The 25,201-nt window shown below is 63.7% G+C and overlaps 1 protein-coding gene across 1 annotated transcript; it reads right to left on the minus strand.

The window, feature by feature from the left end:
* Positions 1-1,440: 1,440 nt before the first annotated feature.
* JAG2 (jagged 2) lies at positions 1,441-17,156 on the minus strand. Its single transcript, XM_008574270.1, has 24 exons — positions 17,100-17,156; positions 14,996-15,247; positions 14,848-14,908; positions 11,111-11,241; positions 10,882-11,001; positions 10,559-10,672; positions 10,214-10,327; positions 9,954-10,067; positions 9,823-9,869; positions 9,544-9,717; positions 8,360-8,510; positions 8,127-8,279; positions 7,932-8,045; positions 7,576-7,689; positions 7,329-7,442; positions 6,997-7,113; positions 6,485-6,512; positions 6,291-6,376; positions 5,577-5,690; positions 5,348-5,463; positions 4,633-4,881; positions 3,940-4,071; positions 2,313-2,469; positions 1,441-2,033 (listed from the first exon to the last, which is right to left on the minus strand). The coding sequence occupies exons 2-24, from the start codon at positions 15,210-15,212 to the stop codon at positions 1,540-1,542; spliced, it is 3,231 nt and encodes a 1,076-aa protein (XP_008572492.1). The 5' UTR covers positions 15,213-15,247; positions 17,100-17,156; the 3' UTR covers positions 1,441-1,539.
* Positions 17,157-25,201: the final 8,045 nt, after the last annotated feature.

Raw genomic sequence — 25,201 nt, forward strand, 5'->3', positions numbered from 1 at the left:
GGCTGGCAGCAGGTTTTCTTTCTCCATTTTCTTACACATTTGGCTCCTGGCTCTGCTCCTCAGCTGAGTCGACCCCCTGCCCCCTCACAGGGAGTGAGCGGCTCATCCACTGACAGTGCTGTGTCTGTCCTGTTGGGTGGCCCTGTGGCCACCAGGCGAGGCTCCAGTTGACTCGATCAGCCACTTCAAAAGGCTGCTTACTTCTGTTTTCATTCTTTCAAACTGTGACCTGGTAACTCCTTCAAATCTTGCTAGCTGTTCGTTGCTAAGCGATTTAAAACTATTTTATAAAGCTTTTTTAAAAGCTGGTTTTAGTAGGGGTCAGATGCAAAGCACCAAGACTGTCCTCACCCCCATTTCCAGGAAGGTTTCCACCAGGCCCACATCCACCACCACAGGGTACCAATGCACTCACGGGGGTCCTGGGAGGCCCTGGGGTCAGCAGGACGTCACTCCTCATGGCCCACGGCCTGACACCAGCCCACACCCACCCTCGTCCGCATCTCTATCTGCTAGCACAGTCCCGCCCCTGCCCCGACTCCAAATAAGGAACAACATCCCAAGAACAGGGAAGCCAAAACATTTAAGTTATTAAATCAAATATACAGAGTGATTCATTTAATATGTACATATTTACAAGAATGCACTTTCACGAGAGGGGACGCCAGAGCCGGCAGGTGGGCAGTGACCGAGTGCCCACAGCAAACGTTGACAGCTGCGAGGGGAGAGTGTGTGAAGGCACTTGTCACAAGCTTCAATACTGCCACTGCCCCAGAAGGGGGACAGAGCAGTTGGGAAGGGCACTTCTGAAAGCACAGTTGAGAGATCTCTGCAGTGAGTGTTCTGAGCAGGGAAGGACGGCAGGCTGGAGGGGCAGGCCCTCGCCCATGCGCCGGCCTCGGGCCATGCCTGTGACCTCTAGCCTCTGACAATCGCAGATGCCACTAGTAGCCATGGGCCATGCCAGCGACCAGGGCCACACCAATAACCAGGGTCATGCCAACCACCACAGGTCCCACCAACAGCCACAGGCCACCCCGTCAGCCACAGACCGCACTGACAGCCACAGGTCCCACCAACAGCCACAGGCCACACTGATGGCCACAGGTCCCACTGACAGCCATGGGTCCCATTGAGAGCCATGGGTCTCACCGGCTCTTTGGCCTGGAGCCACAGAGAAACCCAAGTGAGGAATAGAGAGGAAGATTCTGTAAACAGTGCACAACCTCTGGTAGCAAACGTTACACGATTCGGTGAGCGCACAGACACCCTTAGCTCTCTCCTGCCACACGGCGAGTGCAACGCACCGAAACTTTACAAAAATAGCAACTATCTGAGAATACTCCACTGTTTCCCGCCCGACAGTCACTGAATAATTTATACAAGGTTAAAGAAACGTAGAAAATAAACATTTGTTTTTTGGTTTTGGTGTTTTTTTACACAAAATAAAGAAACTATGCACACGGCCTCGGCCTCCCATGGTCCCGCAGGTGGCGCGGCGCGGGCGAGGGTCCCGGGTCCCAGCTGGCAGCGGCCGCCCTAGTCCTTGCCCACGAAGCGTGCGTCATTGACGCTCCTGACCGCGCGGTTGTCCACTTTGGGGCCCGAGGCCCAGCGGGCTGGCCTCCCCGGCGAGCAGCAGGGCTCTTTGGTGACCTTGTGTGAGAGGAACTTCTCAGCTTCCGGAGGGTCCTCCTCCCCGCGGCCCAGCGCCTCGTCGTCCTCATGCTCCCCAGCGCCCATGGGAGCCGCCGGCCCGGGCAGCACCTCGTCCGCCCTGCGCGGCGGTGGCGTGAAGTTCTTGCACGGGTACAGCATGTCCTTGTGGCCCCCGCCACCCCCCGGGCCGCCAGGCCGCTCGATGGGGTTGTGGATGGGGTTGAGCGGCGCCCACTGGTTGTTGGCGCTCTCGTCCCGCGGCAGCCGGCTCCGCTCCCGCTCTTTCCTGCGCTTGCGGGTCCACCAGGCGCACACGGCCACGCACGCCAGCCACAGCACGCTGAACGCGCCGCACAGCACGGGCACCAGCAGGCCTGGCGGGAAGCGGCGTCAGGAGACCGGGGGGCCTCGGGGCGCCGGCCACACACCAGTCCAGGAGGCCCATGCCAGCCAGGAGGCCAAGGGTGGCTCCTCTGGCTCCTGACTCTTGGGGAGGGTCCCAGGATAGGGGCTGGGCAGGGCGCTCATGGGGGCTGGGGGCAGCAGGTGCCGGGGTCCCCTCACTTGGCCTGGCTGCACCCCTGAGCCGTGTCTGTCTAGCAGGCTCCCACCAGCCCCGCGTGTCTAAGGAGCCCCAAGCTTTCCCCGCTCACCTGTGGAGGAGCCACCCACGACGACTGTCTCCACCTTGACCTCAGTGACGGCCAGCAGCAGTGAGCCGTTGCCCCGCTGGGTGATGGCAGCCACGATGGCATGGGCCGCACTCTGGATCAGGCTGCTGTCAGGCAGGTCCCGTGCAGGGCTAAAGGACTGTGGCAGAAAACTGGCTGAGGGACTGGCCCTGAGGGGCCCCTGCCCGCAGCCTGGGAGTCAGCCCCAGCCCCGCCCCCACGCCCAGGCTGCGGCCACGGCCTGGACCCCCAGGCACACAGCCAGGGCTGCACTGGAGCGTGGCCTTGGGAGGGCTTCTCGGGAGGCTTGTTGGATGGGGTCCTGTGGTGGGGACACTCCACCGAGCAGTTCAAGGGGAGGTGGGTGTGGCCTGGCCCTGTCCTTTCCATTGCCCTCCCCCAAGTCCTGCTCAGGGATGGCTGTCCTTTCTTGGTCATCCCCCAGCCCCCGCCCCACACAGCCTATCCTTCATGCTCCTCACCTCTTCCCACTGTCCCCGCCACTGCCCCTTCATTGCCAAATGTCAGTGCCACCCTGACCCCACTCCGGTGGCCTCGGGGCTCCAATACTGTCCCTCCTGCACTCGGCCACCGCCTCCCCTCCCGCCATGATACATGGCTGCTCTGCACATAGTCAGAGCTCCCTTGCTTGCCCCTGCCCTCGAGGGACCCTCCAATGACATGCCATCGCTGTCCACCCACGGCCCCCATCCCTCTCCCACCCTCTCCACTACTGCCTCCACACCCCAACTCCTGCTGTCACTGGGGGTCTCCCACACCCCCAGGGACCCCGCTCAGAGCCCTGACCTTCATGCTTCAGACACCGGACACAGGAAGGGGCTTGTACCACGGCTGAGCCAGGGGTCCCAGCTGTCACTGCCCATGCTGCATCTGGAACCTGACCTGTCACCTGCTGCCCATTGCCTCGTCCCCATGGGCTCTGCCCAGACATCGGTGTCCCCACCCAACCCCTTCCTCCCTCCACTCCTTGCGGGCCACTGCCCACCACCTGTCCCACAGACAAGCTTCCCGTGCACCCCTTCTCCTGGGATCTGCTGCCCTGCTCTGAACCCTTCCCTCACATCAGAAGACAAGATTGGTGGCCCCACCTCACACTTCTGCTCCCTGTCCCTCAAGATGCTGACCCCACAGGTTGCCGACGACCATAAGGCTGCTCCCTGGACCTCCCTGTCCCACCTCTGCCCTCCCTGCTGTCCCCGGAGATGGCCTCAGTGCTGGCCAGTGGTAGACTTGGCCTTCTTGGCTGGCCCTGCTGAGCTGCAGTCACCTGCTGGGTGGATACCTGCGTGTCCAGCCCCCGGCCTTGGCTCCGACTGCTACACCCTCCCAACCTTGCCCGGCCGACGCCTCCTCTCCTCAAGCCTGCCTTGGATCCACGGGCCTCCAGCATGGTACGGGAGGTCCCACAGCCCTATCCTGCACAGCTGCACCACGGAGACAGTCCTGTGTCGGCAGGTCACCCTGAACACCTGGCACAAGCCTGACCTGGGCCCTCTGCCCCCAGCACTGCCGGGAGCCTGTGCAGGAGGGTACCCTGGGGGGGTTACCCCAGGGTGCGGCTCCCTACCCCGCCCTGCCGGGCACTCACCATGGCCACCTCCACGGCACTGGCCGCTGAGGAGGACCGATCACAGAGCAGCACAAGCAGCCGGTCCCGGGCCACTGCCCTCGTGGCCGGCAGGGAGCGGATCCCGGAGCAGATGGCGTCCACGGTGGTGCCCTGGGCAGAGACGGGAGCATATGAGTGGGGCCTGAGGGCCACTGCCCCCTCAGCCAGCACTGAGGGCAGGTGGCAGGACACGCCTCAGCCCACGGAGGGTTACAAAGCAGAGACACTGGTGCCCACTGGGGAGTTGGGTCAGGGCTGGGTGGGGCACGGAGGTGCCAGTCCCCACCCCGCCCATCCTCATGGTGAAGCAGCTTCACCTGCAGGCCGGAGGGAGGACAGGGCAGCCCTTGCCTAAGTCCGAGCCTCCTTGCTCCTAGGGGTCAGGGGCATGTCAGTTCTAAGTGCCCAGATGATACGAATGGAACCTCGGCCAGAACAAAACTGCACACAGAGCTGCAGGCCCAGACCCAGAGCGGGCAGCCCGCAGCCACCTTCAGTCCATGCCCCCGGGATGGCTGCACAACTGGGCACCCCAGCCTCGCCTGCGCTACCAGGCTCAACACTCCCTCTCATCAACCCCACGGGGCCAAGCCACAGCCAGAGTGGCCCCTCCAGGAACAGATGGCGGCATCTGGGCCCCGCAGATGCGTGGGCGCGGCCAGGACCCCTTACCTGGGGCACTTGGTCACGGTTGAAGCGCAATGTGAGGCGAGCGCAGTTGTTGTCCAGGTGGCTGGAGCGTGGCAGGCAGGGGGTGCCAGGTGGCACGGGCTCCTCGGTACCACACTCCCCCCAGGCTGCACAGGGTGGCTGCAGACACTGGCTGGGGGCCTTCTCCAGGCACTGTTGCCCCGGCGGGCACTGGGCACTCAGGGCCTCAGGCTGGCCAGTCAGCAGACATGGCTTCCGCCCGCACCACACCTGGGGCAGATACGCACAGGAGGCAGACATGGGCACACATGGACCAGGACCCACAAACAGGCGCAGGCACCACGCAGGGGAGTCACAGACATGCCATTGGGGTCAGCACATCCCAGGGCCCTGCCCCGTCCCCCGCCACCCAGGGCTCCCAGGGGTGGGCTGAGCTCCTCGCCAGACAAGACTCTCCACCAGAGCAGGAGGAGATAGGCAGGACCCTGCTGGACCTCACTTTCCCCAAGTGTACAACAAATGGGGGGGGGCCTGTTGTGCCCAAAGCCCCTCACATTTGTCGCCTCCTCCCAGAATGTCCCGCAGAGGTAGGCAGACATGGCTCCTGGCCCACCCCACCTCAGCACCAGCTTCTGGATCTCACAGACTGAGGGTCAGGACTCAGGCTCAGCATGACCTCAGACTTGGCCGCACAGGGCAGAGCAGGACAGGGAGGCTGCCGGGTGGGGTCGCGCACCTTGCTGCAGTCCCGGCGGCCATCCAGGCAGTGGCAGCTGTTGCAATCTTCCACCCAGGAGCTCCCGTGTGGGAACGGTGTGCCCTGGGACCAGCAGGACCTCCCGAACCCGATCACTGCAGGGAGAAGGAGACCAAGGCTCAGCAACGGGAGGCCAAGCCCCGGAGGCCAGGTCACCTTGGGCCCCACCCAGCACAGCCACCACCCGGTGCGGTCCTGCCCTGCCTACCTTCCTGGCACCGTGGGCCGGCTCGGCCTGGTGGGCAGATACAGCGATATCCATTGATCTCGTCCACACACGTGGACCCGTAGGCGCAGGGCGAGGACTGGCACTCATCAATGTCTGCAGGGAAAGTGGCCAGGGCTCAGCAGTGGGGAGCAGGCCACACCCCCACACAGGCCCCAGGGCGTGGCATGGGGCACGACCTGTCACTGTCACCCAGCCCAAGACTTCCTAGTCACACACCTATCTGCCTATGCAACACGGATGGGCAGGGGCCCCTGGGGTCTATCCCTTCACGGGCAGCCCCCAGCTGATGGGGTCAGGGTGAGCCACAGGGAGCTTGTGCTGCTGGCTGAATGGGCGGTCCAGGCCAACACCGTGGACAACAGCCCTGCGGCCACAGAAGAGCCCAGGTCAGGCTGCACATTCCGGCCCCGATGGCCCCCATCCTCCTCTCTCCCATGGCTCCAGGCTGGACCCCCAGAGCAGGACCCCCACTTCATCACTTGGCAGGGTACTCCCCAGGAACCTGGCAGGGCACAGACATGTGGGGAAACTGAGGATCAAGAGAGGCAGAAAGTGGCTGTGGCCACACTGTCCTTCAGGGGTTGTGAACATTAATGTCCCCCAACTCCTGACACCTGGGCTGGGCTGGAGGGGCTCCCAGGGCTGCGGCCCACCGTCCCCCACCAGTCCCCCCAGCCATCCCAGGCCACTCACTGATGCGGCAGTCAGGACCTGCGAAGCCAGGCGCACACTCACAGCGGAACCAGTTGACACCATCAACGCAGATGCCACCATTGTAGCTGCAGGGGAGAGGGTGGACATCAGGCAGACCGCCGCTCCCCCCCTACCCCCCACACCACCCAGCAGGCCCAGCCCTACCCACCGCCAGCCTCAGGACTGCCACTCACCAAGGCAGAGGGTTGCAGTCATTGGTGTCTGGATTTGAGAGAGGAGAGAGGTCAGCACAGCATCCACCTGCCCGGCACCCTCCGCACCAGGCCTGCATGCCCCAGACTTGGGGGACAGGCAGACACTGCGCTGTCCACACCAGCCTGGCACGACCAGGCGATGGGGATGGGGAGGGTCAGGATTTGGGGAGACTGGGCAGGGTCCCTGAGGAGGGCGTGGACCCTAGAGGATATGGGGGTGGGGACCGCATCTCAGCAGGGGCCTGGCTGCATGGCGGTGGTTGGCAGTAGTTCAGTGGAGACGGGGGAAGGGCACAGCCCTGCAGGAAGCAGAGGCAGGTCTTGGGGGATTCACACGGACTCGGATGGAAGGAGCAGGTCCCTGGGGCAGAGTTGGGGCTGGGGTTGTAGGCCAGGTGGAGAGAAGTGGGCCCACCCCCCAGGCCTCCCACCACCCAATTGCCACCCCATCCTACAACCACCACCCCCCGGCCGAGCCCTCCCCAGCTCACTGTGCGTGCAGGTGCGGCCCTCCCAGCCATCCCGGCAGATGCAGGAAAAGGAGTCTCCGCTGCCCACGCAGGTTCCCCCGTTCATGCAGGGGTTGGGCAGGCAGCTGCTGTTCTTGGCTGCGAGGAGGAGAGGAGGAAGGGCGGCTCCTTATCTGGCCCTGGGCAGGCCCAGGGCTCTCCACGCCACACCCCCAACCCACACAGAGCAGACAGACCCCAGAGCAGGGGCCCGGCGTGACCCTCTGAAAAAGACTCCTCGGCCCAGCATGCCCAAGGGAGCAGCTGCTGGGGCGGGGCCATCCTGGGGGAGCAGGGGCACTGGGGCTCCTCACCGATGGTGCAGGTGCTGCCCTTCCAGCCTGGGGGGCAAGCACAGCGGAAGGTGTCCCCGCTGTCATAGCACGTGCCACCATTGCTGCAGGTGTAGGCATCACACTGGAACTCACCTGCAGGCACACAGGCTGCTCAGCAGGTAGGCCCCAGACCGGCAGAGGCAGGGGTCAGGGGTCAGGGCAGGTGCAGGGGTGGGGGCGGGTGGGGCAGGGGCAGCCCCCGTGGCCGGGGCCTGTGGGCACTCACGCGAGTGGCAGGTCTTGCCCTTCCAGCCATCATCGCATGCACAGTAGAAGTCATTGACCAGGTCGTAGCAGCGGCCGCGGCTGTGGCAGGGATCGGGAAGGCAGTCGTTGGGATCTGGGGGTGAGGACGCCGGTCAGCGGGGGGGTCACCGGCGCTCAGGGAGGGCTTTCTGGGAGAGAACGCATGGGAGCTGGGCCAGGGGGAGACAGAGGGGGGCAGAGGGAGCCAGGCCCCAAGCACAGGTCTGCGGTGGCAGCACGATCCGGCCAAACGTTTCTGGGCCTGCCGGGCGGAGCCAGTGACCCACCTCAGAGGGGTCAGGGGCACACGGGGGCGGCAGGCGCCTGCCCACTCACTGGTGTCGCAGAGCTCGCCCTCCCAGCCGCTGGGGCAGAAGCAGCGGAAGGCGTCTACCCCGTCGATGCACGTGCCCCCATTGCGGCAGGGCTGGCCCAGGCAGTCGTCGATGTCTGTGGGGAGGAAGGCAGGTGAGCTGGGATCCCCAATGCCAGCCCAGCCCCCGGCCCGGCCCACGGTCCACAGCCACTCACTCTCATGGCAGTAGGTGCCAGTGAATCCGCTGTCACAGACACAGGAGAAGTTGCCCCCAGGCTGGCTGACACAGTGCCCATGGGGGCCACACACACCGAAAGGCATCGCGCCGGGCACCCTGGGCCCTGCCTCCAACCCACAGCCATCGATCACTGTGACAGATGGGCGGATGGGGGTCAGGACTGCCCTCACCCAGGCCCCCTGGCTCCCACCCACCTGCCGAACACCACACCTCTGCAGGTGCCGCCAGGGCACGGCTCCCGGGGCACAGAGCAGTTCTTGCCACCAAAGTCATCAGGGCAGGCGCAGTAATAGTCACCCTCCAGGTTGTAGCAGCGAGCACCATTCTGGCAGGGATTTGGCTCGCAGAAGTCCACATCCACCTGCAGGGCAGGGGGCAACATCCATGAGAAGCCAGGCCCAGACTGGGGACACACGTCGGCAGATCCCTGGGAATGCCCGAGGCTGGGCCCTATGCAGCCTGGGCACCCAGGCCCTCAGCCGTGGGCCGCGCAGTGCCAGCTGGAGCTTGATGACCCCACCTACCCGAGACCCACCCGGCCTCGTCAGCTGGGCGGAAACACCTGTGGGCCACCAGGCCCCCTCCCGCTGCCCCGCCTCCACAGCAGCCGAGTTTCCTCTGCCTCCCGCAGGCAGCATCCGGCCTTGGCCCCTCCTGCTGGCAGGAAGGCCAGCTCCTGAGCCCCCACACTGCCAGGCCGCCCTCAGAGCCAAGACTGTGAGTCCCTCCCACAGCCAGCCACCACACCATGGTCCCTGGACCTGGGGCCAGACTCCTGCCATGGGCCCCAAGAAGCCCACTGGGCAGGAGGCCCACCCTTTGTACAAAGGCCGGGCTCAGAGGGAGGTGGGACAGAGGGAGGTGGGGACGGAGGGAGGCAGGTTCAGTGGAGGCAGGGTCAGGAGAGGGCAGGCCAGGCACCATCAGATGGGGTCGGAGGGAAGTGTGGCCTCAGCCACAGGGAATGACACCCACTCCTTCCTAGGACCCTCCCACGACAGGTGGATGCCCTCAGCCCATCAGATATCTGCCCCACCCATGCTCTCTGCCCCATCAAAGCCCTTTGCCCTCCAGTCCCCAAGGGAATGGACAGATGGGGCATCTGTGCAGCCAGCAACCTGCAGGGTTCCTGGCCTACCCCACAGGCAGGGGCTCATCGTGACAAACGGACCAGAGGAGCCTGAGCTCAGTGACCCTGTGAACCCCCAGCCCCACACCCAGGACTCTGGGGCCTGGGTCTCACTAGGTCCAGAACAGCATAGGGATGCTGTGGGGACAACCCCCACCACAGCCTTCCTGGTCACTCAGGCCTGGCCATGTCCAGGGATGATGGCCTGCTCCGTGCAGCCCCCAGAGCAGCGGGTAGAGCAGGCAGCCAAGCCCACAAGCCTCACCTCGCAGAGCAGCCCGGAGAGGCCCTTGGGGCAGTGGCAGCGGAAGCCGTCGACCAGGTCCTCACAACGACCGCCACCACGGCAGGGGCGGCTGGCACACTCGTCCCGCTCCAACTCGCAGTGCCGGCCTCCGAAGCCCCGCGGGCACACACACTGGTACCCGTTCACTAGATCCTGGGGTGGGGCAGGGTCGGGCAGGGTGAGCCTCGCCAGCCACCCCCAGCAGGCCCCTCCAGCCCCATGGCCCACACGGAGGCAGGGTGGCCGGCTCCACCTTACCTTGCAGGTGCCCCCGTGCTGACACTGCCCACGACAGTCATTGATGTCTGAGGGCAGAGGAGCGGGGTCAGAGCAGGGGCCCTCTGAGCTCACCCAGCCCTGCCCTCCTGTGCCCACCCACCCGTACTGACTGATGTGGCAGTTGATGCCCTTCCAGCCCGGGATGCAATCACAGTAATAGCCGCCAATCAGGTTTTTGCAAGAAAAAGCATTAAGGCATGGCTTCCCGTCACACTCATTGGCGTCTGTGAACGAGACAAGGGGAGCTGTGGGGCTCGGGCCCCACCTGCCCACTGCACCCTGTGCCAGGCGCCCACAGTTCCAGCAGCACCAGCAGCCGCCACATGCACAGCACATAGTCCATGCACACAGGTGCTGGTGGAGCCCTTACCCAGCTGGCAGGTGGCCCCCACCCATTGCTCAGGGCAGATGCACTCGAAGCCATCCACCTGGTCCACACAGGTGCCGCCTGCAGCACATGGGTTCGAGGCACACTCGTCAATGTCTGCGGAGGACGGAGTAAGAGGCGTGGGACTATTGTCTGTGTGGGGAGGCAAGGTCCCACTTGGGGAGGTGGGACTGCATACCTGGGTCTTCCAGCCACTTGTCCCCTGGCCTCAATGTCTATGGCCACATATGTGGACTCAACCACTCCACCTGTATCCCCAATATGTTGCCCCAGCTCCCAAACCCCTTCAGATGCCTGGAGCCCCCTAAACACATGCATGGCACTCACCAAGTGCACAGGTGGGCCCACTCCAGCCCGATGGGCAGTGACACTCAAAGCCAGATGGTACCTCGTGGCAGGAGCCCCCATTGGCACACGGGTTGGAGGCACAGGCATGCTCAGCTGCAGAAACAGTCGGGGGTGGGCGGGTATGGCAGCCAGGTGCCCCCTTCCCACAAGTGCTCCTCCCCAAGCCTACAAGGCCTAAGACCAGGAGTGGGAGTTCCCACTGCACAAGGAGGCCAGAGAGATGGGGCCTGACCAGGCTCCCCAGGGAGCCAGTGCCATGCTGCCATGCCTTGCCAGAACACAGTGACAGGCCCCCAACATACCTCGCTCACAGTTCTTGCCCGAGTAGCCCTCCGGGCAGGCGCAGTGGTACTGGTCCGGCTCGGCGTTGATGCACGTGCCCCCATTGGTGCAGGGGTGGTGGCTGCCACAGTAGTTCAGGTCTGGGGGCAGAGGCAGGGTGCTTAGGGGACAGACCCCACCCCCTGCCCCCCACCCGCCCTTCAGTGGCTGAGCTGTAGACCCGGCCTCCGCCCCGCTGCCCACGGGTACCTTTGTCACAGAGCAGGCCACCCCAGTTGGTCTCGCAGTTGCACTGCCAGGGCTCCACACAGCTGCCGTGCACACAGCCAGGGTAAGGGACACACTCGTCACAGAACCTCCCCTGCCAGCCATAGCTGCACCTGGAAGGCCAAGGGACATGGAGCCCAGTGAGCTGTGGCAGCTGAGATGGTGGCTGGGGAGGCAAGTGAGTCACGTGGGCCACCCCCAGGGCCGGCGGCCTCAGGCCTTTGAACTGCAGTGGCCCTGATCCAGGCAGTGGTGGAAGCCCCGCCGGCCAGCCCCACTGTCATGGGCACTCCCAGCCACTGGCTGGGGACGGGTGGCCCCAGCTGTCCCGTCACTCCTCTCTGAGCTATTTTGGGACTCACCCCTGAGCTGGGCCCCGAGAGCAGGCGCCAGGAAAGGAAGGCCCTGCCGGGACCCCAGGGAAGAGAGTGCCGGCCCAGACTGGCCAGGTGCTGCCAGGGCTGGGCAGCACGAGGGCCTGGGTAGGCCAGTGGGACAACAGGAGAGGGTTCTGGGTCCCGCCCCAGCCACGTGACCTTGGGCACTGCGGATGACCTCACCTGCAACTCAAGGGCAATAACTCCTCTCTGCCAGCAAAGCCCCACAAGTGCCCACCCACAGATGGGGACACAGAGGCCCACCGGCTGCCCTGGGCCAGCCCTGCTCGAGGCCAGACTCAGGACAGTTCCTGACCTGGGAGGAACTCTAGCCGCACCCTGGAAAATGACCTCAAGAGGCCTCTTGTCTCCGAGGCCATGACCCGAAGGGTTAGCTCTGTCCCCCACGGTCGCCAGCATCTCCTCTGGGGAGTCCTTCAGGAAGTGGGCAGGTGGCGGGGGCAGAGCTTGGCCTACTTCAGGCACAATTCTGTCGGGGGGAGAGCCTGGTGTGCTTGGTGGACACCCCAGGCCCAGTGGGCTGCCCTCCAGGCCCTGGATGGGACTCCCGGGGGCCCCCTTCCTACAACTCTCAGGTCCTGCAGGATGGGAACGACGTGCAGGCCACGTCACTTCCACGCCAGCACCCGCCATATGAATTTATTTTTGTAAAAGGAAAGAGCCACGGCCCTTCCGGAGCCTCCCTCAAGCCACGCAGCCGGGACCAAAGGGATACTGGCCCAGCTCACCCAGTCATGATAACAGGGAAACTGAGGCCGGGGAGAAGGCAGTTCCGTATCCAGCCCAGTATGTGCCCGGCAGGTGCACAATCATGGGCCTCACATCCCCACCTGGAATCCTTCCCCCAGGTGACATGGGGAGACCAAGGCTCAGGGCAGGGCTCTGACGTGCCTTGGGTCACTCGCCAGGGAACGCCACAGCCAGGCTGGGATCCCAAGGGCGTGATCTTGGCCCTGGGTGGGGCAGCCCACGCCAGGCCCCCACCTCTCTGGCTTCTCCAGCCAGCAGCTCTGGGGCCTGGAGAGGCGGCAGCAGGAAGACACGGCCATCTCCGCAGCATCCGGAGTGGGGGGGTCCTGACTGAAACCTGAGCCCTGAGCTGCACTGAAACCTGAGCCCTGAGCTGGGCCTCGCCCACAGCGCCAGGGAAGGGGTGGGTGGGGCTCACCTACCACCCCATCAGGCCTCCATCCCGGGATTACTGCCCCTCATCTTCCCACACTACCCCCACCAGTGGGGGTAGGGCTGGGGGGGCGACTTCTCTTCCACCTTTCTCTAGCCTCAGTGGGGACATTCAGGTTGCCCAGCCACTAGTCACAGGGCTACTGGTACAGCTGTCAAGGTTGTGCACTACACACAGGGCCAGAGGAAGTGCAGGCTGAGACCCGGACCCTGAGCTCTCTCCGTGGACCGGTGTCTGCCCAGAATCCCCACTCTCACACCCCTCACACAGGTCAAAGGGCAGGGCTGCTGGAGAGGCCATGCCCTGGGCAGAGCACCAGCTCTGAAGGATCAAGGCCCTTCCGTGTCCCACACCCACCCAGGCTATAGTTCCTGGGGGTGCCCCTTGCAAGACGCCACCTGCAACACCCCCGCCACGCTCCCCGCACTGCCTGGAGACTCGCTCGACTTGTCTGAGATCCCAGCGTGTGCAAGCGACCTGGCAGGTGAGCCCCCAGGTCCCTGCCCTGCCCTGCCTGCTTGCCCTGGGACTGGCCAGGGCTGCTCCTCACACCACCTCCTGGATCGATGCAACCACAGTGCCAGACGAAGGATCATGCCCCACACCCCATCCGCACCCTGGCTCCCATGCTAGCCGGGTCCCAAACCCTGCCCCTCCACCCCAAGACTCCATGCTGTGTGACCTTGTGGAAGTTACTCAACTTTATCATGCCTCAGTGTCCTTGCCTGAAAAACACATACGGAAGGAGATCGGAGACTGGCGTGGAGGGGCTTCACATGCCCCCACTGGCTTGCACCCCCACCAGCCTGACACCCTTCCCAAGGGCTCGCCACTGAGAGTTCCCACCACTTCCCAACCTCCTTCTCCCAGGGCCTCCTCCATGCTTCCCACGGCGCCCACCCCTGCTTACACACTCTATGACTACCCAGCTCGAAGCCCCTCGCCCACTCCAAGTCCTCAGTCCCTGCCCCTCTAGCTGCCCCCTTCTCTGCCCACCATATGGCAAAGCTGCCCACCCATCCCTCCTGACCCCACCCCAATCTGGCCTAATCCCCACCATCCCCTCAACGTCATGGTCAAGCTCCAGTGGCCTCGGCTGTGTGCACTCAGCTGCGGGACCCCCAACACCCCCTCGTGGAGGCCTCTGCCAGCCTGGTGGCCTCTGTGCACCTTTACCTACTGGAGGCCAGGACTGCTTGGCCTCTCCTCTCCATCTTCCTCCAGCCCCTGGGCTTTAACAGACCCATATGCCACAGATGCCCCTGCGTGTCTCAGGCCAGGCATTTCCCATAACCCCCTCCTTCTGCTTTCTCAGTGCCTCTAGGGGCAGGGCAGGCATTACCCTCCAACTCGTCCACTTTCTTCCACCCCTGCCTGCTCCTCCCGCAGCCATGCCCTCCATCCCAGCGGCCTCACTGCTCAGGAGCTCACGCTAGAGGATTGGGGGCCCTCCTGACCCCACACTCTTCCTCTCACCCCTATACCAAACACTTTCACAGATCCCTGGGCTCCACCCTAGCCTGTCTGCAGGACACACCCCCCTCCACTCCCGCTGGATCATCGCCCCACTCCCCGCTACCCTGCCTCTACCCCCCACACCCCAGCAGCAGCCACCACCCCAGATCCTCCCCACACAGCAGCTGCCGAGCTTCTCCCACCACACTCTGCCCAGCTCCAAACCATCCAGTTCCACCCTCCCAGGGTCCCACAGGCCTCGTCTCCCCAACCCGTCTGCTCTGCCAGGCTTGCTCACTGGCCGTCACTATCCCCCCATGGGCAGTGAGTGCCAGGGTGTCCCCTGCATGTGCTCCTCCTCTGCCAATGACCTGTCCTTGGGTGGCTGTCGGCTGTAGGCCTCTGCCACTTGGCAGTGTGCCCATCCAGTCACCCTCTCAGTCACTTCTCACTGTCCTCATGGGGCTACCGCCACGGGACACCCCCACTCAGGACCTATGCCTGCTCCACACTGACTAAGCCTCCCAAGCGCAGGGCCCGCCTCCCAGTGTGCGCCTGGCCTCGGGCACTGTGCCTGGCTGCAGGAGGTGCTCAGCCAGCTTCTGCCACCGAGCGGCCTATGCCGGCAGCTGTCTGCAGCGTCGGGCGCGAGGGCTAAGAAGGGGCGGGCGCCCGGTACTCACCTGCACTCCCCAGGCACGGCACATCCCCCATGGAGCAAATTACATCCTTGTTTACACACGGCTGCAAACGGCAGGAAGGAGAGCTGCAGCCAGCCCAGGCCACCCTGGCCCGAGGCCCTGCCTCACAGCCCTGCCCCGCGGCCCCCACCTTCTTTGCACTCCTTGCCCATCCAGCCGTCCATGCAGGCCTTGTTGCCGTATTGGTCGCAGGTGTAGTGGCCGAAGAAGTCATTGCGGGGCCGGCAGAATTTGTTGCAGGTGGCACTGTAGTAGTTCTCGTCACAGCGCACGCGGATCTGCAGCTCCAGGTGCGCCACGTGGCCACTGAAGTGCAGGCTCTTCCAGCGGTCCTCGGGGTTGATCATGCCAGCATGTGACACCCGCTCGATCAGCAGCTCCTCTTGGGGAGGCAGTGGAGTCAGCCCGGCCACCAGCCCCCTGGGAGTGCGGCACAGGCCAGAGAAACCAACCCAGCCCGGCAGGGGGACAGTGGGCAGAAGAGCTGGGGACAGTAGGGACACTGGCCAGGCTGCCACAAAGAGCCAGCCCCTTGCCCACCCCAAAAGCAGAGGGGGTGAGGGAGGGGCCCAGCTGGCTGCTGAAACCACAGCTCTGCAAAGAAGGCACAGAGGCTGCAGGGCGTGAGCTCCGCATGCCCACCCACTGCCCTTCCATGGCAGAGCCCTGCCCCACTGGACATCGTGTCCGGCCCTCACCTAAATGGGGATGTCACTCAGCCAGCCTCCACTCTCTCTCTCCTACATCGTGACTTGCTCCCAGAAGCACCAAACACACCACTACTGCCCCATCCTAGAGCAAGTTCCTTTCACACCCCAAGACACGCGTGCATTCAATGACCCAGAGGCTGGGCCTCACTTTAAAACAAGGTGTGGGCGGTGGAGGGGCAGAGGGTTTCCCTGAGCTGGAGACAACGGGCCTTGACACCATTCCCTAAACTTTAGTACCTGTGCAGAATTTTCCACAATAAAAGGCTAACAAATCCTCCAGACCCTCTTCTCCTGCTGCGCTAAGCAAAGGCCTGGGGAGACAGGTCCCCTCCACTGGCCCACTCCAGCAGGGCCTTGCACCCCTGGCCCTTCTTTGCTAAGGTCTCTGATGGCCTTGCTCAGGCCTTGGCTTACCCGTCCCGTTGCCCCCTTTTCCCAGGAACACCCCTGTCCCAAGCCACCCGGGCTCCCACCAGCCGCTGCCCCCAGCCTGGCTCCTCCACGCCTCCCCAGCACTGACACCAGCAGGACCCAGAGCTCAGCCTGACTTGGCCCCGCCCTCCCATGCCACACAGCCTTGGATGCCTAACAAGCACCTCAGATACAGCACATCTAAACTGCGCTCCCGCCCCCCACTGGCTCCACCACTGTCATCCCCACCCCATAACAGCCCCTCCACCCATGGGCTCTCTCGCATGTCTACCCTTCAGCCAATCCCGAGCCTCCACCTTGGAGAGCAGCCAGGGCCCCTCTCATCCCCTCAGGTTCCCTCATCCGTGTCACCCCGCTGTCCCCTGGATTCACACAGCAGTCTCCTCACTGGTCTCCATCCCAGCCCTACAGTCTACCCTCCACATGGCAGCCTGAGAAATCACCTCCAGGAAAAAGCCAGTGTCCCCACAGTGGCCCACAAAGCCTCCACAATCTGACCCCAGCCTCACTGACCACATCACTCCCCCCATGAGCTGCTCCTCAAACACACCAAGCTTGCTCCTGCCCCAGGGCCTTTGCACAAACTGCTCCCTCTGCCTGTAAGTTCTTCCTCTTTCATCCATGGAAAATCCTCTTCGCCTTCCTGCTGCAGGGCCCTGCAGGCCCCTATTCACAGGCCGGCCAGCTAGCAGGTGAGCCTGGGGAAGAGGGACCCCAGAACCCATGTTCCAGGACAGACCAGACAGGCAGAGCAGGGTCCACAGAGCCAGAGACAGCCACTCAATGGTGCCCCACTCCACTATGTCATTGACGTGGGCCCTGAAAGAACATTCCCGACAGGAGAACAACATAGACGAAGCCAGGACTGGGCAGGAGGGCAGTGCACACACAGCCTCTAAGTCACAAACATGGCAGAGCCTCCTGGCAGCCAGGGTAATAAGGGAAACTGCACACAAGATCCTTGGGATAGAGGAAGGATTTGTTCCCAGCAGGCAGAGGACCAGGAGCCTGGCCACACGCATCTCTGTGGCCCAGGGGGCCAGCCTCCAGACAGCGGTCCTCCCTAGCCCACCCGGCCAGGGGCTTACTCACCATCCGGGGTAGTGTCGTTGTCCCAGTCCCAGGCCTCCACGATGAGGGTAAAGGAGCGCTGCAGACATGGGGACCAGTCAGGTGCCTCAGGCCCCCACCTGCCTGCTGCTGCTGCACAGGGTGGGGCAGGACCACAAGCCTCCCACTCTGCCCCAGGCCTGTCAGGCTCTGGTTCCTCCTCCCCAGCTGGGGACCCCCCTCCCAGGGGGACCACTCCTCCCACCATGTGGGCCCAGGGGGCTCGGGCCCTTCACTCTTGGGCCCCAGAGGTCCATGCCTGCCTGCCCTGAGCTGGCTCAAGTCAGCACAGAGTGAAAGAGGTCAACCTTGGCAGCGAAGTGGGCACAAGCCCATCCTAGAAAGACATGCCCCATCCCTAAGATCAGGTGCTGTTGCCCCAGTACACAGCAGGTACACAGAAAATAGGCAAAACCCACAAACCCACCTCCACCCCCAGAACAGGAAAAGGGACAGGAGGGGCCCCTGCTGTATGGATGAGGAAACTGAGACCCAAGAAGCTCTGGGACCGCCCAACACAGTCTCAGCCCGAGGTCGCCACTCCCCTACCCCTCCAAGGACACTCTGTCCCTTGTGCCCCAGGCCACAGCCACCACCCGAGCAACCACAAGGCCTGCACCTGTGAGAGCTTAACCCGAGCTACAGGGAGTAGCCTCACCCCTCACTGCCCCGCACAGGGCACCCTGCAGCCACAGCCTTTAGCACCTCACTGTCCAGGACCCCCATGACTTCACCCACACTGCTAGACTCCATCCTGGGAGCAGCCACACACGCTGATGACGCCTGCGTCCACCCTGGCTCCATCTGGACAGGTGCCTGCAGGTCATCGCTGCATTTGGGCTACCTCTGGGGTCACAGGCCTGCTGGTATCCCACCCCAATGGACACGGCATGGGCAGGACAGACTTGCTCCCATCCCTCAGTGCCCCCATCTGTCCAGCCTGGGGACAACTAGCAACACCTCCCCGCTGAGGGTCCCACCCCAGGCCATCCCCACGGCCCCTAAATCTTCCCACTGATGCCCAAGCCCACGTCTGCCAGCACCCCTGCCGCTACTCCCCAATGCCCGCCCAAGCCCAGGACAGGCCTTCTCAGGACTCCTCAGAAGGTGGAAAGTCAAAGGGCCAGCCTGTGGCTCACTTGGGAGAGCGTGGTGCTGACAACACCAAGTCAAGGGTTAAGATCCCCTTACCGGTCACCTTTAAAAAAACAAAAAGGTGGAAAGTCCATATCCCAGCCCACTCCCCTACCCAGCAGTCCGCCTGCCACACCCAGCCACAGTCACAGCCTCCGCACACCCAGCCTGTCCTCAGGGCCCTCTCCTGGTCCCCCACCCCATGCCTCTGGCTGCCCCTGAAACTCGGACACCCTGGGTTCTATGACATACTTGCCCACCTTGGGCTCTACTCACAGCCACATCCACACTGACGACTCTTCACTGAGCATTTGCCTCCTGGACACCCTGGGGTGACCCAAAGGGCCCATACCAGCTGGGAACACAGACTGGAAGCAGGCACCCTTGCCTGGCCCTTTCTAGAGCCTTCCCTGGCCCTGTGGGGCTGTCACCAGGCCTCTCAATCCCACCTTAAGGCTCCCTTAAACCCATTTTCCCACCCACCCAGCAGCTGCCCATGTCCTCCAAGGGCTCCCTGTAACCACTGGGGCCTCCAAACTCCTGTCCATAGGAGCCCAAACGATGCCCAGATCTCTGCCTGCACCTCCCCAGTGCCCAGAGCCCCTGCAGCTCCCACCCTCCTCCCAGCCATTCACCCAGCACGCCCACCCCATCCATCTGGAATGCCACCCTCAGGGCTTTTGCTGGGCCACCTTCACGTGGCCAAGTCCTACCCCATCCCCTAGTGACAGCTGCAGGATCCAGCTCCTCCCCAGACTTCACCTGTTTATCCCTTCACTCATCCACTCATTCATTCATTCATTCACACATTGAGCGTGCACCAGGCACAGCTCTGCCACAGGGGACAACAATCTCTGCTCCAGCAGAGCTTGGGGGAAAGAGGAGGATGGATAAGTCAGCGGGGAACAGAGGTGCTGTTCTAATTGGGGGTCAGGCCAGGCCCTGGAGAAGGCAATGCTGGGATTGAGACTGCAGAGCCAGAGGCCGCATTCCAAGCAAGAGTGGCAGGCCAGGGCCAGAGAAGTGACAAGGGCCAGCGAGGAGGCCCACAGGGTTGGGAAGCATGGGACATGGGGACAGAGTGGGTCATGTCATGGAGACCAGAAACTGGGCAGACATTGTCCCTGTTGCTAAGCAAAATGGGTCGCTGCTAGGGGTCTGAGTAAGACCTGAGACCAACAGGGCTTTGAAAGCCGCTCTGGCGGCTGGAGGGCAAAGGCCAGGGTGGGCCTGACACCACTACCAAGGGCTCTGGCCCCAGGGCAGGCAGAGGAGAGCCCCAGCCCGGCTTCCCGTCTACTGACATGGCCACAGCTGGGCTTCAGGGACAACAGGGAGCTCCTCCTGGCTCCCAGGAAACCCCACGCCAGCCACTCAGGTAGGATTACTGCCGCCTTCACCCGAGTGGCTCCAGTTACCTGCTCCTGCGGGGACATGCGCCCGCCCACCCGCCTGCAAGGGCCCCACCGCCCGCCAGCTGGGCTCCCTACACCTGGATGGCAGGAAGTCACCCAGGGAGAACCTGAGCCAGCAGGGCGGGGCGGCACCTGCACCATCAGCCCACCTGCTGGCCCTCCCGGCTCTGCCTTGTCCCTGGCCCAGCTTCCAGGACTCAGTTTCCTCCTCTGCCAATAGCAGCCTCCCATCTGTGTCCCTCCTGCCTGGTGGGCCGTGGTCTGGGACACGGTTTTGTCAACCTCAAACCTTTATAGAACAGGAAGGACAATGTGGCCTGGGCTGTGGGGGGGAGGGTGTTGTGACCTTCTAGGGATGGGCGTAGGGGCCTGTGGGGACTTGGGGGCCAGGGAGCTAGCAGGGCCAAAAGGGGCTGGGAACAGGTCAGAGACCCACCACCTGCCCAGGTTCCCCAGCAAGCAGGAAGAGGAACCCGGTCCCTCCTCCCAGGCCAACCTAGCTGGGCCGCTGCCTGCCCAGCCTCCAGAGGCCCACCCAGCGGGAAGGCCCAGCCGCACCTCTTCCCACAAGTCTGGCCTGACCCACCCCCACCACGCAGTCAGATCCCAGCCTGACTCCATCCCCTCACCATCTGCCTGCCTCCCCAGCCCAGACCCCCACGGTTAGATCCAAATCTCTCCTCTGGCCCCCAGACAGGAGGAACAGCAGCAAAAAGACATGAAAAAGGCGGACACGGGACCGGATGTACCATACCCCATGCCCAGAGCGCCGCATGTCCAGGGTGCCCCATGCCCAGGGCGCCCCTCAGACCAGGGCACCCCACAGCCCAGGGTGTCCCATGCCCAAGTCAGCATAGCCTCCTGGGCCCACTGCCCCATGAACAAGGCTCCAACCTGGTCTCCTTCCCTCAGCATCCCTGGCAGAGACCCAGCCCCCCGATGGAGTGCAGCACTTGGTACGGGCGCCAGGAGCTCTAAGCACAGATACATTTCCTGAAACCTGAGCTTCAGAGAGGCTAGGCCTCTGCCGCCATTGTCACCAGGGAGAGGGGGAGGGGCAGCCCCCCCAAGGTGCTGGGCCCCAGGGCTGCAGCAGCAGAAGAGCACTGGCCCACTCCACGCAGGAGCCAGATGCCCCCGCTCCACACCTGACACTAGCCAGGACCTTGCCTGGGTGCACCCCACCCAGCCCCCCTCTAGGCCTCAGCCCCAGCACCCACTGTGAAGACAGCAGCCCAGGGTTGCCCACTGACAGATTGCTGCAGCAAAACCCAGAGTGGCACTGACCCTAGTTGTGCCTAGCTCAGGCCTGGGCCTGCAGCCTGGGGATCTTGGAGGACTAGCCACACCTCATGCCTGGGGTCTGGGGTTAGGAACCCCTTGCAGGCCTATGGCCCTCGGGATGGGGACCCCACTCAGGCCTGGGGTCTGGAGTTAGGAACCTTGCTTAGGCCTGAGGTCTGGGGCTAGGGACCCCACTCAGGCCTGGTGTCTGGAGATAGGAACCCCTTGTAGGCCTGCTGGGGTTTGGGATTAGGGACCTTGCTCAGGCCTGGGGTCTTGGGTTAGAGACCCCACCCAGGCCTGGGGTCTGGGAATAGGAACCCCACTCAGGACTGGGGCCAGGGGGATATGGACCCCACTCAGGCCTGGGGCTTGGGTTAGGGACCCCACTCAGGCCTGGGGTCTGGGGAAAGGAACTTCATTCAGGACTGGGGTTTGGGTCTGGGGACAGGGACACTTCATAGGTCTGGAGTCTGGGTATGGGGACCCTGTTTGGGGAATGAAATTAGAGACCCATGTCTCCCCAAAAACACCTCAAGCCCTGACCTGGCTCCTGAAGCACCCCCTCACTGGCCCAGCCTCCAGCCTTTATCCCTCCTCCACCCCGTCCAGACACCATGCAGCAGCCTGACCGGGTCCCTTGAGAGCCAGAATCCCTTGAGAGCCAGAATCCCCTCCCACCCAGCTCCTGCTGCAAGACCTCCAGCAACCCTTTTCCTATCACACTGCAGCCCTGCTCCCCAACCCACCCCCTCAAGGCCCAGGGACAAAGCCCCCCACCTGCTTCCAAATCCTCCACTGGAGGGGGCAGCCCCCCTACCTCCCGGGATCTCCACTTCGCACAGGCACTGATAGCCCTGCCCAACCCCAGTACCAATGCCTTGAGCAAGACCCCCAACATATAAGGCAGATGACCTGTCCTGAGCCCCACCCAAGCATACTCCTGGTCGGGACGGGGAAGGTGTGGGAAGGAAGGGGGTGGTGGGTCCCAAGTGTGCAGAGTAGAGGCCCTGGAGGTGGGGTGGGAAGGAGGGCAGGGCCTCCACCAGCCCCAGCCCCGAGCTCAGGAGCAGCAGGAAGCAGGGAGACTTGTGTCACACGTCTGCCAAGAACAGCTCAGGTGCACCCCCAGGCAGACCCCAGCTGGCCCACCTGGGCTGAAGGCTCAGTGGTTAAGCCCCAATGCAGTTGGATACAGTGGGGCTAGGCCCTGTGTCCACACCCCACCAGACCTCTCCCCCACCCCCTCCCCAGCACTCACAACCTAGACATCCCTCCCCACTTGGTGGAGCACCCCTGCCCAGCCCTCTCCTCCCACCCCTAAGCAGACCAGGCCCTGGGGGACCCTGGCCCTTCTGCTGGACAGCCAGAAGGGGAGGGGAGGGGAGGGCAGGGGAGCGGAGCCAGGCTGGGGGCTTCAGCAGGGTCTGAGCTCGGTACCCTGCGGCCCTATCAGCCTTCGTGAAACCCCAGTAAAAAGGCACCACTGCCCCCATTTCAAGGTGAGGAAAGCCAGCCTCCAGAACCTGCTGACAGCCCAGGACCTCAGGCCCCTGAGCTGTCAGACGCGGGGTCAGCCCAGGCCACCTCCAACATCTGCAGGGCCCTCTCCCACCTCGGTTCCCCACAGTCCAGATCTGCCATGCAGAGTGCCACACAGTGGAACCCAGAGTGCATGCAGCAGGAACACATCTGCCTCCAAGGAAACACCAGGAAAGAGGCCCTCAGCCTGTGGGCAGGGCTCCTCTGCAACAGAAAGTGGATGGCTGGTCCTCTCTTCCTGGGACAGGGCCCTGAGAGCGGGGCTCTAGCTGCCCAGGTCGCAGCCAACTGCTGACCAACCTGCTCCTCCCTCAGCCAGCAGATGCCCCCCGAGCCCGCCACCCACCAGGCCCCAAAGGAAAGCTCCCCACTTACCCAGCCAAGGCTCCCACTCCCCTCTAAATCCTCCATCAGCCACCTGCCACACCAGAGTGTTCCTGTGTGCACGTGCACATGTGTGCACACACACACACACACACACACACGAGCACACCAGTGAATGTGGCCTCCACCCTGCCAGTTACCAGGTACCAGGGCCACCCCAGGTGACACCGGCCTCCTAGGAGGCATCTGCAGGTGAGGCCAGGAGAGGAGGGACAGTCCCCACACCTAGGCAGTGCTGGCAGGTCATCCTCTACTTCAGCACATCCAAGACCCTGAGCCTGCCTACTTGGGTGGGCTGAGACTGAGACCAACACAGAACCAGAGCTCAGAGCCAGCCCAAAGACCCAGGCCACATGAAACCAGGTCAGGATGTAGAGGGCCGCCCAGCCAGGCCTAGATTACCGTCGTAGACCAGGAGGTGGGAAGGTCACTTGTGGGGCGGGGTTGGGGTGGGGGCAGCTGCAGAGCCCAGTCTAGCTCCCAGTCCTCCTTCCACGCGGTCCCATCCTTCTGCAAGGCCCTCCTCAGACCACCTACTCCAGGGAACCCCAAAAATCTCAGCTGGTCCTGGGAAGGACCCTACTCTACCCTCCCAGCTGAAGCCCCCTCCTCAGTCCTCAGGGAGGCTCGACAGTCCTGCATTCCCCAGGTACAGCCAGGCACCCCAGTGGGCGTCCGGGTTCCAAACATGCCCCGGCTCACGGGATGAAGCTGGACTTGCAGCAAGCTGGGGCAACACGGCTGCGGGGCTGCTGCCGACCAGGCGGAAATACCAGGGTGCTGGCATCACCCCACCAGCTCCAAGCCTGGCAGCCAGGCTGCACGACGGGAGAGGAGGAGACCAGAGCTGCCCCGCAAACATGCTGCTACCCCATGGCCTTGGTCCTGCCCAGGGGCAGGCCCCCACCCCTCTTGCTGTATTTGAGGGAACCAGCTGGGAGCAGGAACAGGAGGAAGGGAGGTGAGCTAGCCCCAAGACCCCGTGCCCGGACACAAAGGAAAGTAAGGGCCTGCCCCATCCCGTTCCACACTAGACCAGCCGGCCAGCGGGGCAAAGAGCCACGAGGGACACGCGTTGGCCCGCCACATTCCTCCGAGGCCTCCCTGCCCCCATGCCCACTGCTGCCAACTCGAGCAGAAAACACATCCTCAGGTAGCGATTTAGAGCTGCACTGGCTCAGGCCCAAGTGCAGATGACAGGCTGCGGGCCCTGCTCAGACCTGCCTGCTGTGCCGCTGTGGGGGCGAGGAGGGACGGGCTTATCGTAACTGCCCGGGGCCCCTCCCATGCCTGCCCCTGCCCTCTCCATCTCGGGGACACATTCCCTGCCTCAAAGCCTCAGGGTCAAGGGATACCCAGCAGGGCACTCAGGGGTAAGGGGCATAGCCACAGCGGCCATGGCCAGCCTCCCTGTACAGGTGAAGCTCGGGAAGGGTGAGGATGGGGCAGCGAGAAAGGCTGTCTGGTCCAGGTGTAGGAGAAGCTGCAGCCTGGGATCAGAGCCAGGGCGGGGCAGCAGGGCAGCGGGGCTGCGGGCCCAGCACCCCCCCGCCCCCCACCAGAGTAGGCCCTGCTGGCCCAACCTTAGCTGGACCTGGCCCCCAACTCCCAGTCTCTTTCAGGCTCAGAGCACCAGGTGGACATATCCTGTGCTTCCTGCTGGCTGAGCCAGCCAGAAGTCCTTAGAAGGACCCTGCTCCCTCCACTCCCTGATCACGGCTGCAAGGCCTTGTGGCCAATCTCCTTGGCCTCCTCCAGGCCAAACCTAGCTACCCAGACCTGTTTCACCACACTGGGGACCTACTCAAAGGGTCCTCTCTCATTCCTGCTCCCACCCAATTCCAGGCCTGCAGCACAATGACCAGGCAGGTAAGGACCTCCGAGTACCAGGGGCCAGGAGGCCCTGCTGCAGGAAAGTCAGGCGCCATGAGGCCTGGGCCCGCCAACCTACTGCTCCCTGCCTGGCCGTCCCCAGCCCTCACCCAAGACCCAGAGCAGCCCACAGGAGCAAAGGACCTGGCTCCCAATGACCCGGTCTCCGGCCCGCCCCTTACTCCAACCTGCCTAGTCACTTCCTCAAGGGAGACCAGAAACCCCCTTGACTCAGCTTCCCACCCTCCAAAAAAATAACAAAACCAAAAAAACTGCAGACAGGACAGTGCCAAAGAGGGTCCCACCAACTCTTGCCCTGGGGATCTTGGGCCAGCAGCGGGGGCTTGCGCCAACATACACACATTCGGCCCTCCAGGGCCCAGGCGCCTGCCCGTGCCCCCCGGGCATCCAGAAAACTAAAGGGCGGGCGCAGGCTGGCCGCGGGCCCGGGGC

The sequence above is a fragment of the Galeopterus variegatus genome, unplaced genomic scaffold, assembly GCF_000696425.1.
Source record: "Galeopterus variegatus unplaced genomic scaffold, G_variegatus-3.0.2 Scaffold1026, whole genome shotgun sequence".
Classification (NCBI taxonomy): Eukaryota; Metazoa; Chordata; class Mammalia; order Dermoptera; family Cynocephalidae; genus Galeopterus; species Galeopterus variegatus.